This window comes from Trichosurus vulpecula, chromosome 9 (assembly GCF_011100635.1).
Source record: "Trichosurus vulpecula isolate mTriVul1 chromosome 9, mTriVul1.pri, whole genome shotgun sequence".
Taxonomy (NCBI): Eukaryota; Metazoa; Chordata; class Mammalia; order Diprotodontia; family Phalangeridae; genus Trichosurus; species Trichosurus vulpecula.
In genome coordinates this window covers 110,912,046-110,932,033 of record NC_050581.1, presented here as the reverse complement: position 1 = coordinate 110,932,033, position 19,988 = coordinate 110,912,046, and the positions used below count along the sequence as shown (strand labels likewise).

Below are 19,988 nucleotides of genomic sequence, written 5' to 3'. Positions count from 1 at the left end.
TAGACCACCCTGTAAGACTATAAATTGTAGAGAAGAGAATGCTGACTTGCCTTGGTAGAGCTCCCTCACCCAGGAGTTTCTGATACCAGTGAAATCACAAGCCTGGTCTCTGGTAGTCTATAATTCTGTGGTTTGGTATCTGGCCAGGCCTAGAGAAATGATGCAGGTTAAGTATTAAAAAGGAAAAAGTAGGTATTGCCCATGGGTCTTGTGCTGTTTAATTTTTAAACTTTTTAAAAGCATAGTAAATATTTTATTTTTACAAATAAAAATAAAATTTCTGTGTACGGTCATAACAAGCTTGGATGTCTTGAGATTGTCTATTCTATACCTTGTCTGATAATTTTTCCTTTATCTGTAATTATACATATGTTTAAGGCCTTTAATTAATTCTACTGTTATTTTCTGTCTCTTCTAAGGTTTACTGAAGGTTTTGCCTATTCATTGATTCTCTAGGGTTCTCTAAGTAGATCATCACATCATCTACAAGTAGAAATAATTTTGGCTCCTTTTTGCCTATACTTATTCCTTCAATTTCTATCCCTTGTCTTCTTGCCATAGCTAGCATTTCTATCACTGTGAAAATTAAAAGTAGAGACAATGGACATCCTTGCCTTACCCTTAATCCTACTGGGAAAGCTTCTAGCTCACATTTCAACTGGGGTAGGGGGTAATACCAATAATGACCAATGAATGACCTCAGCAATAGCTTTCGGCTCTTCATGAGTTTGCTAAGAGAAGCCATTCAGAGGCTGAGAAGCAGCAAGATCGATGGAGATCAGAAGTCCACTTTTTCTCCAATGAGTAAGAGGAGACTTGTCTTTTTTTAGTGTTAGAAGAGAGCACAGGAGAGTGAGGGCATGGAGTAGCTCACATGATGGTCCCTGGAGGAAAAACAGGAACTGAGGTCAGTGTTTTGCACAGACTGGGAAAAAAAATTTAGAGTAGACATTTGTAAGATCTTAAGTAAAACTTGGAGACCTCAGAGACCATCTAGTCCAACCTCCTTATTTTATAGATGAGGAAACTGAGGCCCCTGGAGGAGAAGGAATTTGTCCAAAGTCACAGAAGTAGCAAATCTCATTAAAGGTGGAATTTGAACCCTGATTCTGGGACTCTAGAACCAGTGTGCTTTGCTCCAGACCATGCTGCCTCTCATACAACTACAGCCCACATATGGTCCCTCTCACCACTTGGGGCATCATATCCTTACATGTGGATGCTGTGTCTGTAGGAATGTCATTTCTGTTTGCTTATTTGTTCTAAGGTATTTTGGGGTTGGGGGCTAGATTTTTTTCTAAACACTAGAACAATTTACTTTTTGTCCTGTGCAGTTTTTACTGCACATAATGTCTTGTAATATAGCTCTGAAAAAGCAGACTTAAAAAAAAATGGTTTTTAAATGAATCTAATGATTCTCTGGACCAGCCCATTGTGTTGGGACTATTTGACTGTGCTTTTATGATATGGGGGGAAAGCCCTGTTTGGGAGTGGACTTGGGTTCTAGTCTTGGGCCTTCCAGTAATTCACCATGTGACCTTGAACAAAATCTCTTCTCTGTGGTCCACAGTCTCATCTGTAAAACAAGGGAATAGACTCGATTGTCTATGACATTGTGTGATTCTACCTTTCAGGGCCTTTCGTAGCCCTTACTGTGTATGAGCACACACAAATAGATGTCACCAGAAACAGAGCGAACACCAAGAGATCACTGGCGGAAGACAACAACATGTGCCTAACCAGGCTGCCTTTTCTGGCCTGCTGGATGGGGTTGGTCCCTCGCATCAGTCACACAAAACATCAACTGCCACAATCCAGTCACCTCATTCTCCATCCACAAGATTCTTTGCATTTGTACTCAGTCTTCACAATGGATCTTTCTGATTAAATCCACAGGTCAGTGTAGCCGAGCCTTTCCACCTCAAGGGGGCACCTTCCAAGTAATCCATGGCAATGGCACCGCCATCGGGACAGTGCTGATGTTCCATTGCCCTATAGGCCACCAGATGCTGGGACAAGGCATTACTAGCTGCATCTGGAGAGAGAACGGCACAGAGTGGACAAATAAGACACCAACATGCAAGGGTAAGGACCCATTCCCCTCCTCGAGCCTTCCCCCAACTTTGCCGTCTCCCTCTAACTGAAGTCAGTCTTAGCAAAATGTTACTCTCCGACTGAAGACCCACTAACATCCATAGAAAGAAAAAAAATTGTATAGTCCACATTGTGCTTCTGCTTAGCCTTCTGTCATGAGGCTGATTATCTGTTTAAGAAAGGTCTTCTGCTTCTGTTAGAATTTAGCACATGAAAATTATATTTATTAGGCATGGGTTCTCAAGAGAAAATGCAAGATTTGTAGAAATGCAAATACATTCATGGAAACTTTAAGTCACTTTCTTATGGAAAGGCTACAATTAAGGCAGAAATACTTATTTAGACAAATAATTAGTTTGGAAAAGGAGCAATCATAGTAATTGTTTACACTTCGAGAGCTTTAAGACATACAAGACTTCCACAACCTTCTGGAGTCATGGTGCAAGGTTGTTAATCACATCTTACAGATGAAGAAATAAAGATTCGAAGCCAGGATTACCCGCCAGCAAAAAGAAGTTGAAACAGAAAGAGGAATAATTCGGGAATTTGCCGCTTGTTCTTTCCTCCATGTATTTTATCCTGCATTTTTCTCTTAAATTAAGGTAGACCCCCATCTGATGTAGTCATTGGCTGGAGGGTTATAGGGTATAAACCTGTCTCTAAGGAAGGTCAAGAAGCACCACTCTGAAGTGGAAGGTTGTAAGGATCATGAAATCAAAGGATTTGTAGCTGTAGGGGCCTTAGGAACCATCTGATCTAGGGATGGGATAGACATTGGCTCTGTGATTTCCTTGGTAAATGCCCAGAATTAATTTGTCAATGATCTTGTCAATGACATCATCATTACCCTGCCTTCTGCTGGTATGCCTTGACTTAAGACAGCTAGCAGCTTGTAGTAACACCCGGTACACAGGCCTTTTTCCAGGGGTGAACACAAACCATAGGGAAAGTGAGCCAGGTAACCATGCTGCCTGACCTGACATCTCACCTGGCTCTTTCACTTTCATTCCAGTGGTAGAGAAGAAAAAACACAGGTTCTGGAGTCAGGGAACCGGGATCACAACCTACTTCTTGGATGTTTATTTCCTGTGTGGTCCTTCAAGTCATTTCACTGCGTTGGTGCTAGACCAAGTTCATCTCTAATATCTTCTTAGCTTTAAATGTGATTCCGTGAACAATGTATTCAACTCTGTTGCTCAGAGGTCTGGGCTAGTTTAGCTCTCGGCAAAGCTGGTTCCAGGCAGCTTCATAATGGATATGGATTGGTGCCCTTGTTAAGGTTATTGGCAACAGCTGTGGCTTTCCTTTAAAAAAAAAAAAAATCAATTGTCCAGTTTTCTGTATTGAGGTAACAAAGGATCCCCAGCATGCTGAATGGGTTTTTTCTATGCAAAGCCCTTGTTCCTTGTTGGGTCCTAATCCCATTTTGGCATGCCCTTGTCCCCCAGTTCCTTGGCAGTGTTGGAATAAACAATATACTGTAGAAGCAATGATCATTGTGCATCTTTCCCTGACCTAGCTTCTAGCTCTACCTGCCATTTGCCTGTTTTATGAGGTTGATGATTGGGTTAGTCTCAGATGAGACATCTTCACTTTTCCTCCCAGAGGGGCACTACAGGGGAGAACTTATTTAGGTATATGTGACTTAATCAGCATGATATTCCCTTCACCAACACAGGCCACAGACGATCTTCAATCATTGCTATTACAAAGTCACCACTCTATGGCCAATCCGGTAATCAGCTTCTCTGAGTTTGGCTAGGCTGGCTTTCAGGTGACAGACAGTTCATGACAGGCCTGTACTTGAAGACTTTCTATGTGGTTAGGATCTACCTGAGTTTATATCCTTCTGGCACAACCTTCAAGAACCCAAGGTCACCTCCAAACCACAATGACATACCAGAGGAAGACTCAAGTAGAAGATATTCAAAACAACAATTTGTAGAATTCTTTATGATGTGACTGTTGTGTGATCTTGATGTCAAGAAGTCACCAGAGAAGTCTGAAATGTAGCTCATGTCTAAGAGCTGTAATCTTAGAAAGGGCAACATGTTAATGCCCTACATATGATGGGTAGTTCTTTGATTCTGGACTCTAGGCAGGGAGGAGAGTATCTTGTATTTTGGACACATTTCTGGAATGGAAACAGGACATTCAAGCTACTACAGTCTGATACATAAGTCCCTTAAGAATATTTGTTTCCCTAAGTGGGACACCTGGGTTGTGGTATCCAGCAAGGTGGTACCCTATGAAAATGAAGTCTTTGTTCAGGTACTTCTCCCAGCATAAGAATAATAATTGTATTGTGATTTGCAACACATAAAGGTCCTTCTTCTTCCTTATTTCTCTTGACTGTCCCAGTAAGCCTATGGTGGGTGTACCATTATCTATACTTTATAGATCAGTGAACCAAAGCTTGAATAGTTTAGGTAACTCAACACCAAGGATACATAGCTAATAAGGTGCATAGTTAAATGCTCTCTCCATTGTCGATTTACTCCAAGTTTGGTTTATATAAATTATTTTCCTAAAGACTGATCGTTTCTGGGTGGACTTAGATAACTGAGGTCTTGAAGTAAAGATTGGGCTTTGAACTCAAGGTAATACCAGTGAAATACAATCTCACCTTATGAGGTCCAGGCTGAATCAAACCATCCTTGGTCTCTGCCCATGGGGGAGGAACAGCTGGCAGTCAAACAGCTGCTCAATCTAGAAATAGTGACATTTGTGACAGACTCACAGAACCGATGCCAGTGTTTCCTGAAATGGGCTTATGCTGGTTGAAAGGGGAGGGGAGAGCACTGGCATTTGATCTGATGGTGCTTTGCAGTTAAGGGGCCCCAGAAAGACTAACATTCTCTTCATCTGTGGGGACAAATTGCTGGAAGCACATGATCAGGCAACATCTGCTTTGCAAAATGCCTCCACTGGAAACCAAAGCAAAGCATTCCAGGAGTCTTTGTGGCTGGCAGTTTTGTTTCCCTTTTATAGGAAAAGCTTCTCTAGGGTGAAACAGGGATCTGTGGGAAGCTGAAAGCTGAGCTCATTTTCATCAGGCCTGTGGCACCTTGTAAATTGTTTCTATGTCCATTCCCCATTTGTACAGCTCTGCCCGTGTATGAAACTTTTGGGTTTAAGGTTGCTGTGATCGCCTCCATTATAAGCTGTGCCATCATCCTGCTGATGTCCGTCGCGTTTTTAACCTGTTGTCTCCTCAAATGTGTGAAGAAGAAAGAACGGCGTCAAACTGAAAGGTACATCTTGGTATATCATAGGAGTTAGATCCATAAGGGACCTTCAAGACCATCTAGTTCAAAATCCTCATTCTATATAAGAATATTTTATAGAAGCACCTGAGGCCCACTGTGGGGAAGTGATTGGCCACAGGTACTTTGAATAATAAGGAGCAGAGCTGGAATTCAGTTCTTACTCCAAATCTTGCCATTACCCAGTCTTGATCCATCAAACCCAGGGGCTACAGTCTGCAACATTCCTGAGATTTGGGGGAAGGATTTTATTTCCTTCCCCCTTGATTTTAATTTCATTTATTTTTTTAAAGAAACAACCTAAGACATTTGATTGAAGAAGAGAGCCAATACTAAAAGATACACAAATTTGCAAAGCATGAATAGAGCTCCTAATGCTGGGAGGCAGGTCTGTTTTCCTAAAAGTGGCATTGAAACTTGGTAGGGTGGGAACCGTAGCTGCCATACCTGGTTTTTGAAAGAGTCAGCCAGCCAGGTTTGGTGGTACACACCTGTAATCCTATTTACCAGGGAATCTGAGGCTGGTGGATCTCTTGAATTCAAGGGTTCTGAGCTTCAATGGGCTAAGCAGATAAAGTGTCCAAACTGAGTTCAACAGTAATATGGTAAGTTCCTGAGAGCAGAGGGGCAGCCAGGCTGCCCGAGGAAGGCTGAACCAACCCAGGTTGGAAATGGAGCAGGTCAAAGTTCCTGTGCCAATCAAAGTAAGACCAGGCTCATGTGTAGCCCTTGTACTTCTAGCCTAGTTGAGATATGGAGGAAAGGAAGGAAGGAAGGCAGGGAGGGAGGAAGGGAGGGAAAGAAAGAGAGAGAGATCAAATGAAAAGGTTAAGGAAAAGGAAACAGAATAACGTATATTAAGAAGATATAATCCTAAAGAGAAATCCAAGGACCAGAAAGAAAAACTCATGGTTGGGAGAGCATTTGGGTGAAGACTATCTATAGAGGCAGAAACAGAAGGCATCCCATCACAAGGTGAAGGAACCACTGACCTGATTCCCACCAACAGAGGAAGGACAGGTTTTTAAAGTGGAAATGGTGGGGTACCTTGAGGGGGAGTGTCCATTATGATAGTGGAAAAAATAAGCCGGGCATAGCCTGACAATGAATTTCAAGAGAAATGATTTTAAAGGGTTTAGAGCAAGGGTGAGTAAGACTTCCTAGACCAAAATTCTACAGAGGAGGGCATGGGAAGCTCTCATGAGTAAGATTCTGAATACTCTAGGCAGAAATTATTCTGAAGAGAGAAAAGAGGAGCAATACAGGGAACTCATTTAGCAATTTAGATTTTAAAATGAAATGTGAAGATGGAAGCAAGAGCAAGTAACTAAGGACAGATGCCAAAGTCTTATACATAGCCCTGTAAGAATTGTGTCAGAAATGCTAGGAGCCCAGACCAGTGGTTCCCATTTACTGATTTGTGAACCCCTTGAGGGTATTTGATGACGTTCCACAGGGTTTTTGCAGTGATGTGCTGGTAAATGCTTGAGAACTGACCCTCCCTCCACCCCCCAAAATGTATGCATAACATACTTCAGTTTATTCTGCACTATTAGCATTGTTCCCATCTCTTTCTTAAATCTAGACAATCAATAAAACAATAACTCAAGCTCTGATGTTTAGCATTTGCCAGTTTTGGAGGTATAAATGCTCACTCTGATAATTTGACCATCAGCTCTACCCTGATAAAGCTGGCTCCAAGCACAACCCTGGGTTCCATCTAAAAATTCTTTTGTGGTATCTTAAGCAGTAAATAATTGAAAAGAACATGAGTGGTGTGTTAAATGACCCCAGGGGTTGACAACACATTTTTTTGTTGTTTTCAGAAAGAGTTCGGGGATAAAAAATGTTGGAAACCACTGGCCTATAATGAGCTGGGGCTAGCAATGAATGCTCAGAACATCACAAAGAATTGTGGGCTTCCCTTTTGTTGTAGAGCAGTGGTTTTTAAACTTTTGGGTCTCAAGATCCCTTTATACTCTTAAAAATATGGTGATCCCTGCCCTCCCTGCCATAGACTTTTTGTTTATGTGGGTTATATCTTTCAAAATTTACCATATTCAAAATTGAAACATTTTAGCATTATTTTGAAAATAGTTTTGATCTTGCAGACCTTCTAAAAGAGTCTCAGGGACCCCAGGGGTGTGCAGACCACACTTGAAGAATCACTGTTTTAGAGCAGTATTGGGAATAGCAAAAATAATAATAATATAGCTAGCATCTATATAGTGCCAGGCACTGTGCTAAGCTCTTCACAAATGTTATCATAGTTGATCCTCATAGCAACTCTGAGAGATGGGTTCTATTATTATCCCCATTTTACAGTTAAGAAGACTGAGGCAAGCAGAGGTTAAGTGACTTACCCAAGGTCACACAACTAGTAAGTGTCTGAGGCTGGATTGGGACTCAAGTCATCCTAACTCCAGGCCTGGCACTCTATCTACCCAGCAAGAAGAAAAAGAAAAAAAGTGGATGAGGTGGTGATGATAACGAATGAAGGAAAGGAGGCTGACCTGCTCATTTCTTAATTTCCTTCTCTTTTCCCCTTTAATGAGAATAAACTTTGTTAGCTGTTGCCCAGAAGAGTGAGGAGTTGAATTAGCTGAGTTGGCAGACCTGGATGAACTGCGTCCTACGGTCCTGAAAGAACTGCCTGATATGATTGCTGAGCTGCTCCTGTTGTGGGGGACCACAGGACCAGCGAAGGTCAAATATTGTCCTAATTTTCCAAAAAATGGAGCAGGGTGAAATCGGCAAACAATCCATCAACCAGGAAATATTTATTAGGTGCCCATTATGTGCTGGGCAGTGGGGATACAGGCACAAAGAATGAAGTAAGTCCTGCTCCCAAAGACCTTACATCCTAATGGAGGAGAAAACAAGCACATATAAAAATATATGCAGCATTAATAAATATAAATATAGAGACAGTAGTTAAATAAAAGGTGATTTGAGAGAGAAAGAAAGCCCTAGCAGTTGAGGGATCAGGAAAGGCTTCATGCAGAAAGAAGGTGGTGCCAGAGCTGCCTCTGAAAGGAAGAGAGGAACCCTATGAAGCAAAGGTCAGGAGGGAGTACTTTTTGGCCATGTGGGATGGCCAGTACAAAGACCTGGAGTTGGGAGATGACGTGTCTTAAGTGAGGAACAGAGAGGAGGCCAGAGTGGCTGAATTAGAGGGTGGGAGGGTGAATGATTGGGCCAGGTTGTGAAGAGCTTTCAAAGCTAAACAGAGGAGAGGCCATAGGAAGCTATTGCCATTAAGAAGGGAGTCATGTGGTCAGAACCAAGCTTAAGGAAAATTACTTTGGGTGTAGAATCTAGGATGGAATGAAGAGAGGGCTTAAAGCAGAATGTTATATAATGTAATTAAGAGGGTATGAGGGCCTGACCTAAGGTGGGTCAGATTTCTTTTTTTTTTTAATTTTTTTAAAAATTATTTATTCATTTTTAGTTTACAATATTCAATACCACAAGCTTTTGAGTTCCAGATTTTCTCCCCCTCCCTTCCCTCCCCCCTCCTCAAAACGGCAGACAATCTGATATAGGCTCTACACATACATTCACATTAAACATATTTTCACATTAGTCATGTTGCAAAGAAGAATTATAACCAATGAAATGAACCACAAGAAGAAACAAAACAAAACAAAAAAGAGAGAGCAAATAGTATGCTTCTCTCTGCTTTCAGACTCAGTAATTCTTTCTCTGGACGTAGAAAGCATTTTCCATCATGAGTCCTTTGGAGTTGTCTTAGAACTTTGCATTGCTGAGAAGAGCTAAGTCTATCAAAGTTAGTCATTGCATAATGTGACTGTAACTGTGTGCAATATTCTCCTGGTTCAGCTCCCCCTACTCAACATTGGTTCATATAAGTGTTTCCAGTTTTTTCTGAAGTCTGCCTGCTCATCATTTCTTATAGCACAGTAGTATTCCATTACATTCATATACCAGAACTTGTTTAGTCATTCCCCAATTAATGGGCATCTTCTCAATTTCCAGTTCTTTGCCACCACAAAAAGAACTGCTATAAATATTTTTGTACCTGTGTGTTCTTTTCCCATTTGTATGATCTCTTTGGGAGATGGATCAGATTTCAAAGATATTGTGAAGGTAGAAATGGTATGAATTGGCAACCAATTGGATGTGTGAAGTTAAATAGAATGAAGAGTCCAGGATCATGCAGAAAGTAATAACTTAAAAAACTAGAAAGATGATGGTGATTTTGACAGAAATAGGAAATATTAGAGGAGGAGGGTTTAGGGAAAGATAATAAGTTTAGCTTGGGACATATTGAGTTTAAAGTGTCTTCAGGACATTGAGCCTGAAATGTCCAATAGGTCATTGGTGTTAAGGGACTGAAGCTCAGGAGAGAGACTGAGGTTGGATTCGTAGACCCATAAGTCCTCTGCATAAAGATGATACTTAAACCCATGGGACCTGATGAGGTTATCAAAATATAAAGTATATAGAGAAAAGAGACGAGGTCCCAGGTAGAGCCTTGGGGAGGCTCCACAGTTAGGGAACATGATGTAGGTGAAAAGTCAGCCAAAGAAACTGAGAAGGAGCAGTCAGACAGGTAGGAGGAGAACCAGAAAAGAGTATTGTCATGAAGACCCAGAGAATCAAGAGTATCCAGGAGGAGAGGGTGGTCAAGAGTGTTAAATGCAGTAGATAAATAGAAAAGAAGGAAGTTTTTTGAAGATGGAGGAGAAGGGCATTTTTGAAGACAGTAAGGAAGGAACTAGTTGATAGGGAGAGGTTGAAGATTTGAGAGAGATTATTATTGAGAAAGCATACTGTAGACCAAGGTGCTTGACTTGGAGTCTTAACAAAGTTTTAGAATGCAGTATTAAGAAGAGGATGTGTGAGTAATTAGAAAGGGAAGCAATCATCACTAAAATCCAGCATGTTTTCATCAAGAACAAACTGATTTTATTTTCTTTTTTTGACACGCTGACTAGAGTGTTAGATTAGGGAAATGTTATAAACACAGTGTAATTAGATAACAGCAAAGCATTTAAGTAAGTCCTTCATGTTCTCCTGGTAGACAAGATAGTGGGAGATTCAGCAATACAATTATCCAAGACAATTCCAATAAACTTGTGATAGAAAATGCTAACCACATGCAGAGAAAGAACCATGGAGTCTGAATACAGATCAAAACTATTTTCTCTTTTTTTTCTTTCTTGTTTTTCCCTTTTGTTTTGATTCTTCTTTCACAAAATAACTAATGTGGAAATATGTTTAATATGATTGTATGCTTGTAGCCTTTATCAGATTGTATGCTGTCTTGGGGAGGGAGGAGAGAGGAAGGGAGGGAGAAAAAAGTTTGGGACTCAAAATCTTATAAAAGTGAATGTTGAAAACTATCTTATAATTGTAAAGAATTAAATATTATTAAGTAGGTGGGGGGGTAGGGGGGGAAGGTGCTGGGAGATTATTGTACAACCAGGAGATATACTGGGTTAGATTATAGTAGAATTAGGTTTATTTGGAATTTGTTGAATGACTAGACACAATATGTAGTCATTGGTCAGTTGATATCCTCTTGGAGAGAGGTCTCTAGCAGAATACTCTTGGGATTTTTCCTTGATCCTACAATGTCAACATTTTAATCAATTATTTAGATGAAGGTATAGATTAATTTAGTCAATGGAATGAAATAGAAAAGCACTCATTAAGCATTGCCGAGCACTCCTGTGCTGAGTGCTGAGGATACAAATAGAAAGATAAGACAGTGTCTGCTTTCAAGGAGCTCACATGTTAATTAGAAGAGATAATGTGTAAAGGAAGACTCAGCCTCCTGGCAGATGAAAAGACCAGGTGGTGTGTAGGCTCTGGCAGGCAAAGCAGCGGGCAAATGGTAAGGTCCCATACACGTTGGGGAACAGTGGCATGACAGATGGTCACTGACTAGCAACTGTTGGGAAGGGGATCAAGGGTCAGAGTGGTGTGAGACTCTGGGTTACATCTAGAGGAGGTCAGAATGGGAGTTCCTTGGTAGGATCTGGGCAATAGGGGTTTGGTGGGCAGATGAGAAGGTCTCCAATTCTCCACCACAGTGCTTGCTGGGGCAGAGTAAGAGAAGGTTAGTAAGTATTTATTAATCAATCAACAAGCATTTATTAATCACATACTAAGTGCAAATCACAAAGATCTTGTCAGTCCTGTCAAATACAATCTTGTTGGGGCAGCTAGGTGGCACAGGGAGTAGAGCACTGGCCTTGGTGTCAGGAGGACCTGAGTTCAAATGTGACCTCAGACACTTGACACACTTACTAGCTGTGTGACCTTGGGCCTGTCACTTAACCCCCATTGCCTTGCCTCCCTGCCTCCAAAAAAATTAAAAAAAAAATACAATCTTGTCAAATGCAGGTGACATGAAACTTGGAGGGAAAGCTAATAGCTTCCAGATAATGAAAAGATCTCAGTGGGCCAGAATAATGAGCCAAATAAAATAAGATTAAATCTAATAGGAACAAATATGAAGTTCTACATTTGGATTCAAATAATCATTTTCACAAGTGTAAAGTGCATGAGATGTATCTAGACAACAGTTTCTGTGGAAAAGAGCTGGGCAGACTAGAAGCTTAATACGAGCAATGGTATAGGCTGTCAAAATAAGGTAGTGCCTTTCTAGGCAGGAGGGCATAGTATCCAGAGGGAGGAAGTTCTTATGTATCTTCTACTCTAGTCAGTCTTCATGTTGGCCTCTAGGTTCGGTTCTAGCACCACATTTCAGGGAGCCTTAGACAAGCTTCAGTGTGTGACCACGAGAGGGTGGCTGGGATGGTAAGAGGATTGGAAAATGAGGTTTGATTGAAGGAATGAAGGTGTTTAGCCTGGAGAAGGGAAGCCTCAGGGAGGATTTGATAATGGCTGTCTTCATGTATTTGAAAGGGTGTCCTGTAGGAGAAGAGTGGTTAGATTTGTTCTTCCTGGCCCTAGAGCACAATACTGTGTAATGAGTGTTGATTGCCAAGAGACAGATTTAGGATGGATACTAGGAATTAGAGCTACCTCCAAGCTGGTATGGAGTTGCCTCAGGCAGGTTCCTTTTCATAGGAGGATTTCAAACAGAAAATGGATGACCACTTCTTTTTTTGTGATAGAAATTCTCAGTCAAGTGCAGGCCAGAGTAGATGCCCCCAAGGCACTTCCATATTTTAGACTCTATGATTCCAATATACCTCAGTACTTTGAGTAGCCTTTCCAGTTGGCAATGCAGAAAACCAGCCCTATACTATCTTTAGCTTTGGGCCCCCAGTAATTTCATGCCCATAATTTTTAGACTACTGACCAGGACGTATACCATACTCATGCATCACAGTTAAATTAGTTAGCCTTCTGACCCAGAGCAGAACCGAGGGCATCTATGAACTGACCAACGACTGCAACCTGGGCTAGACCTGCTTTGGTTTGGGGGATAACCACAAGAGGGAGCCTCAGCTACCGATCTCCTATTTCTCTACTTCTGTGAAGTTCCAGTGAGATCTAGGAAGAATATTTCTTCCTACTTCCATACAGCATTAAGGATTTTTAGCAACAGCCTCAGTCACAACTTTTCATGTAAAGGCAATGATTATATTTCCTGGTGTCATCGGGGATCAAATTTTTCAAATTCTATCAAGCTTCCGTATTTCCACTGAGTCAGTATTAGAGGGAATATGTTAGGTGAGGGGTGGGAGGTGGGGGCAGAGAAGGAGAAAAGCCATCTGTTGTAAGAAAGATTTTGAAAGAGAAGAAGGAAAAAAGAAATTCAGCAAAACTGCCCATGTCTGACACCATAGTCAATATTCCACACCCATAGCCCTTCACTTTTGCATTGAAGAAAGGGCCATACATTGTCAGTTCTTCTCTGGGGGTCAAGCTTAGTCATTATAATTGCATAGAATGTAAATTTACGTAGTATTTTAAAGTTTGCAAAATTATATACATACACATGTATGTATGTATGTTTCTCATTTGAGCCTCACAACAACCTTGTGATACTATTGGTATTAATACTAGTGAGGATACTATGGGTACTATCCCTATTTTACCAGTGAGGAAACTGAAGCTCCAGAGACACTAAGGGACTTTATCCATGGTCACACAGTGAGTGTTGGGCAAGATTTGGATCCAGAATTTTCTGACTCTGCATCTAGCAATAAATTCTATTTCTCCCTACTTTATCAACAAAGAAACTGAGGCTGTAGAGAGGTTAAGAGACTTGAGCATGGTCCTATAGCTTATAAGTGCCAGAGGAAGCATTCAAACCCAGGCCTTTCTGCCTCCCAATCCAGCACTAGACCAGTATACTCCCTCTCACTGCCTCTGCCCACTCCTCAAATTCGGCCATAGTCGCTCTCTTTCTATGTCATCACTATTTCCTTCAGAAAGCTACCTTGGCAGCCACAGTAAGCCTTCCTGGGGTGCAGTGAACAGGTTGGGGAGATGGAGAATTTGCAGAAATCTGCAGGGGCAATCAGACTGTTCCTACACAAGCAATTTCACAGAATGTTTTCAAATGAAAGCTTTGACTGAGGGGTTGTTGTTTAGCAATGATTTTTCTCCAGAAAAGATTTCTGCAAAAAAGAGGTTTGTTTTTTTGTTGTTTAACTGAAAGTAAATGAGCCTCAGTTTCCTCTTCGCTAAGACAAGGATACCACCTAACCTGCCTTTCTCAGAGAGTTATAATGAGGATCAAATGAAAGAAGTCAGGTGTCATAAATTGCATCATCGTTATTATCATTATTCTCTGATAGTTCACAGCTAGTTACTAATTGTAAGTGTTTACTTATAGCTAATAAGCGGCAGAACTCAGATTGAAGCCCAGGTCTTCTGAATCCAAATCCAAGGCCTCTTCTGCTAAACCATCCATCCTCCCTAATGAATTTCTAAGACCTGATATGGAAGAAGGTGTGACCTATTTTCCCTGTTCGTAGGCAGAAACTAGTCATCATTATCATCATTCTCTGATAGTTAAAAGCTAGTTACTAATTGTAAGTACTTCTATCTAATAAGTGGCAGAACTCAGAATCAAACACTGGTCTTCTGAATCCAAATCCAAGGTCTCTTCTGCTATTACCGTCCTGCCTCCCTAGTGAATTTCAAAGACCTGATGTGGAAGAAGGTGTGACCTCTTTTCCCTGTTCGTAGACAGAAGCGAGTCATGAGGGTCCCTGGTGGGTTCTACAGCATGTGTTCAGCTACACAACTTTGAAAAGCTATTGTTTGTCCTTCCAGAGACATGCAGTTGTGGTACCAACTCAGGAGCGAAGAACTGGAAGACATGCAGGCTGCTCACTTCGGCTATAAGGGTCGAAACAACAGTAACAACAACCGGGCTGGGAACAGATTAACAAGTGTTGAAGAGGATACCGCAGCATACGACAACCCAGGTTTCTCCAGGTGAGAGCCTCTTGTGGCCTCTCTACTGCAGAATGAGTGAACTGTATGTTCACAGACCCTTGGAGGACCAGGAACATGGATGGGGAAAAACATTACATCTTTATTTTCACTAGGCTTTAGTTTCCTTTGTATTCCTATGTATTTTATTTTATGCATTTAAAAACATTCTGCAAAGAGGTCCTTGTCTAGTGGTAAGAGCACTAGGTTACAGGTCAAGAGATCTGAGTGGGTTCTGCCCTAGCTTGAACACTAAACTCACATGATGATCATGGGCTTGTCCTGACCCTTCTCTAGACTTTTTAGTATCACCCTTTGTAAGATGATGATGTTGGACTAGGGCAATTCCAACTCTGTCATTCTGTGTTCTGAAGTCTCTTACTGCTCTGACATTCTGTGTCCTAAGGTCCCTCCCTGCTCTGACATTCTGTGTTCTGAGGTCCCTTCCTGCTCTGACATTCTGTGTTCTGAGGGAGACGTATCAAACCCACTAACACAGTAGAAGATAGACAATGTTAATATGTGGTTCTCTAAGTTTTTACGAGGCTTGCAAGGATCCTTATATACTGTTTAGCAGCCTCTGTTTCTATTTGAGGTTGATACCACCATTTTAAGGGTCCTCCCAGCTCTTATATTCTCTGTTCCTAAGGCCCTCCCAGCTCTAATATTTGTCATTCTAGAATTCTATTTTAAAACCTTTAAAACTTAAATAAGAGCCAAGAGATATTATAACTCAGAAGATCCCGATTCAAGTAGGGGCCTCATTTTCAAGTGCATGGAAGACCATGAACTTGAAGTACCCTGGCATCTAGATACATGTGCTCTTAGCTCTGATTTGTCTGTTCCATTTGCAATTGTCCCCTCACCAAGAAGAAGACCTGGTAATTCTATCTTTCTCCCTTGACATTTGACAGTGCTTTATAGAAGCCCAAAGTAATTCACCTGTCAGCCAGCACTTACTGTTAATTTGCTGTAGACCTTTAATGGCCTATGCCCCCCAGGGGGTATTGATCAGAGTTGTATAACATGCTGATCAAAACACCTTTTGTGCTATTAAGTGCATTTGGACACAGTGTGGTTTGACCAAAATCTGTGGGTCGCATTTTTAGCTTTTAAGATTTCAGAAAATTGATAAAGCTAATGATACGTGATTACCCCCTAAACCAGTTTTACAGAAAGATTAGAATCCATTTAGAACAGCTGCGGGTCTTACAATGTTGACATTAGCAAAAAAAGGAAAAAAGTGCATTTTGTTGGGATTTCTTTTCTTCTGGTCCAAAAATACCATGATAAACTATAGTTTTGAAGAAAATGACCATGGTATCCAGTGGCTAATACCAGCTCCTCATATTAGAGAGAGTCAGAGTTTCTAAAACATAAATAGAGTCAGGTACATTCAAGTCTTTTTGGGGCCAATCCAATTGAATTAATGGTATCTCACACCACTTTTTGCATTTGTTCTCCTTCCAAAGTCAATCTCTGCCTCCAAGGTATGACAATCTAGTTCTCTCAAAGTATTAGTGTTTCTGCTAGATAACCACTCAAGCTGTTACAAGGTGCTATCAAATCCCAGCAAGTCAATAATGGATCAAACTTGAATAAGAGAGAGATTACTTAAGGCCCCCTTCATGAGTGATAATTATTCCTAGCTTTAGCAGGCACTTGACCAAAAGACAGCATCACTGCCAAAGATGATGTTGAGTGACTTCATCCCTTCTAGCTGAAATCTGTAATCCTAAGGACCCTGGCCCTGCCTTCCATGGGTCCCGTCTTCCCTTACAGAATGACAAAGTTGGAAGGAGCCTCAGAGCTATTCGATTTGGTCTGACTGACACCCCCAAGAAATGATTGTCCATCCACTTTCTGCTTGGAAATCTCTAGTGAGAGTCAGTCCATTACATTCCAAGGGAGTACATTCAGCCTTTGGATTGGGAAAGTTTTTCTGTATGTGTGTATGCATGAATACATGCGTGCATGTGTATTTTTATTTCAATATATAAAATACTAGTTTTTTTGGCAACCATGTAACCTAAAGATTCATCTCTGCCCTTTCCTCTATTCTTCTCACCAGTCTAGCTACTCTCCTGGACAGGTTCCAGCTTACCAACATCATTCCTAAAATTTGAACTGAACATGGTTTCAGAAATGGTCTGATTGGGGCAGAGTACAGTGAAATTTATTACCTCTCTCATTCTGAATGCTTTACTTCAACGCCACCCTGAACTCTGGGAGCAGAATAGACAAACGTCCTCCTTCTGTGAAATTCTGCAGGAATTGTACTCCCCTAACCTCCACTTACCAGACTGTCTAGGGCCATCCTTGGGGGTAGGTACAGAACCAGATGAATCACACTGGGTCTGATGATAGGGATGGGGATGGTGCCCCTCTAAGCAACTAGCCTATGCCCTGGAGGCTCTCTTCTCCAATCCTCCCCTTCCCCAAGGATTCAAGGACCTTATATGACTCAGAGCAGACTGTTACAGAACTCCATGGAAACCCTGATACAAAACCTTTTCTTAATTCTTCCCCCTCTCTTGCACCAACTCATATCAAAGCTCTCCTATCTTTCATCCAATAATTTAATCTAAACTCTTAATGGACAATGATAACTTCACGTATCACCCTTCCAGGTAACATTTGACTCACAGAGTCCTAAACTTGAAAGCTGGAAGAGATTTGAAATGTCTATCCCAACATCTTATAGATGAAGAAACCAAGGCAAAGTGACTCATCCCAGGCCACAAGCTAACGATTTTTCCTTTTCAGGAGGGTAAGGAGGGAGGTCCAAGGGAAGGCATATGTTTCTATAGGTTCCGTGTTCCACACCATCATCAAGATGGTCATTGTAATGTGAAATCTTCTTCTAAAAATTTCTAGACCTTAAGTTGCCAGGAAACTTTAGTCTAGGCCTGAGGATGAGATATTTTCAGCTGACAGGAGGGGAGGAGTAGAGCTTTCTCTGCTCCTAAATACCCTCCACCATTGGAGGATGCTTCTGACACTGTGCCAGCAGAGGGGAGCTCATTTGAAGCTGTTGCTTTGAGGGAAGGAACTATCCTCTTTCCGATGCTGGCTCCATATTCAGTAGAAGCAGAGAGGGTGGAGAAGGCTTGGGGAACAATTCCAGGAAACTACATTGGGGTTTTTGTTTACCTCCATTTAAGTGCTCCAAGTTTCATGATGCCTGGCAGATGGCCAAGGCAATTATGGAACAAGTATCCCACCCACACCCTTTGTTCATTTTCTTTGGTCTTTAAAGGGCTGTCAAAATGAGGTGGCTCTTTTGGTGGCTGATTTAGAGCCAATGGGTCTTCTATTCCTTCGTGATCTCCCTACTCTGTTTAGTGGCATTACCAACTTAAAATCATAGGATCTCCCCTAAATAGGAGCAGCTCACATTGATAGCAGTACTTTTTTTTTTTTAAATCACAAAGCATTTTCATGTAGTTCATCTAACTTAACACTTCTAACAGCTCTGTGAGGTGCTAATGTCACCATGCCCTTTTACAAATAAGGAAATTAAAACTCAGATAAGCAAAAAATATTTTCCAGGGTCACATAATACATGGCAGAGTTGGACTTGGGGTCAGAAAGACCTAGGTTCAAATCCTTGTTTAGATACATCTAAATATAAAATAAAATACATCTCATCTGCAGAATGAGGGGATTAGTCTCTAAAGCCCTGTTCTAAATTTACAATCCCACAATCCTACATGACACACAAGAGAATTTTAACTCTTTGTGTTGCTTGTTTGTATACTCTTCCCACAGCATGCTAAATACTTTTTTTTCTCTCCAGAAACCAGGAAGACCATGCAGAATGGATGGGGAATAGCGTGAGCACTCAACGTCAAAATGAAAATGACTTATGGTCCGTGGAGCAAGTAGGCCATATGCCACACGGGAGATGCCTCCTGCCACGAGTCAGCGTTGGTATACCAACAGTGAGCACAATCCACCTGTCTGAAGTTTCTGGAGAAGATGTGAGGATTCCTAAAAAGCCGACATCATACATCCCTGGTTAGCCAAAAAAGACAGAACCTATTCGTGGGGCCCAGACCAGGACACTGCTAGAAGACCTCGCTCTATGTGCCTTAAAAAATCCATTGACAGGACAGTGTCAGGCATTTGTCGGGAAAATTAATCTGTATCTGAAGATTGTGTTCAAACATGCTTCTGGGGTTAACCTGAGTACCATAACCATTGTCGATAATGAACAGTGATGCTGGTTGCTAGCTGGCTAATTAATTGAAATCGTAGCTGTCACCAAAAAATCCTATCGTGATCTTGCACAAAAATGGAAACATTAGCAACATGTCAGTTTTACTGCTTTGAATGTCACCAAGGAGCGTAACATCCTTCAGCTGCTGAATTCCTTTAACCTGAATTTCTTTTGTAAACTTCAAATGGGGAAACATTTTTAAAACATATTTTTGCACAGTAGAATAAGAAAATTACAATAAAATATTTCTTTCTAAAGATGATGCGTATATACATACATACACAGAATATATATATTATATATATGTATATATATTATATATATATATGTGTATATATATTTTACACAGTACTAACTTTTCTTTGGTTGTACTATGTCATTGAGAAATGAGGGGGTTAAGACTTCATCATCTTAGAGTTCTGTGTTATAGCCTCATTTTCCCTCCATATAATCTTTTGATCCTTGGGCTCAAAGGGACCATGAAGGAATGTGTAGGTAACCACTCTGGCTTTTACCTGGGCCAGTCAATCTTTCCCAGTGATGAGAATCTGCCAATAGTTAAGACACCTATCTGTCCCCTGAATTTCGGTGCTGACCAATCTTTAGGCTACACCTCTACAACAGAATTGTCTATAATTAGCTCCTCTATTTTTATTCTGGACTTTCCCCCCCTATGCAGATCTCATTTTAATGAATGTGTTAGTCATAGGGTTAATATTCCCCATTTCCCCAAAACCAAGATTTCTTCTCTAAATGGCAAAAATGCTGTCCCCAAAACCTGATTGACCCTTACCTCCTTCGAAGCAGCTTCCTGCTCACCTAAGGGGACAAAAAAAGGCCTATTGCTCTGGAGTCAGGGCCCCTCTGATTTGGTGAATGTCATACCCACACTCCATATAGAGATAAGTGGGGCCATGTTATAGAAGCTAAGTACCTCGCTTTCCTTGTTGCATATTTTTTTCTGTATTAAGGCAAAGTACACCCTTTCAGTGACCTGTGCCTCCTTTTATCCCAGA

The 19,988-nt window shown here is 41.1% G+C and overlaps 1 protein-coding gene across 1 annotated transcript in view; it reads left to right on the top strand.

The window, feature by feature from the left end:
* SUSD3 (sushi domain containing 3) overlaps positions 1 to 19,229 on the top strand; it is a 70,971-nt gene extending 51,742 nt beyond the window's left edge. Inside the window, exons 2-5 of the mRNA XM_036738939.1 lie at positions 1,897 to 2,085; positions 5,201 to 5,348; positions 14,589 to 14,753; positions 18,550 to 19,229. Coding sequence (XP_036594834.1) covers positions 1,897 to 2,085; positions 5,201 to 5,348; positions 14,589 to 14,753; positions 18,550 to 18,775 — 728 coding nt within the window. The 3' untranslated portion in view covers positions 18,776 to 19,229. The remainder of the gene's footprint in view (positions 1 to 1,896; positions 2,086 to 5,200; positions 5,349 to 14,588; positions 14,754 to 18,549) is intronic.
* The last annotated feature ends 759 nt before the right edge of the window (positions 19,230 to 19,988 follow it).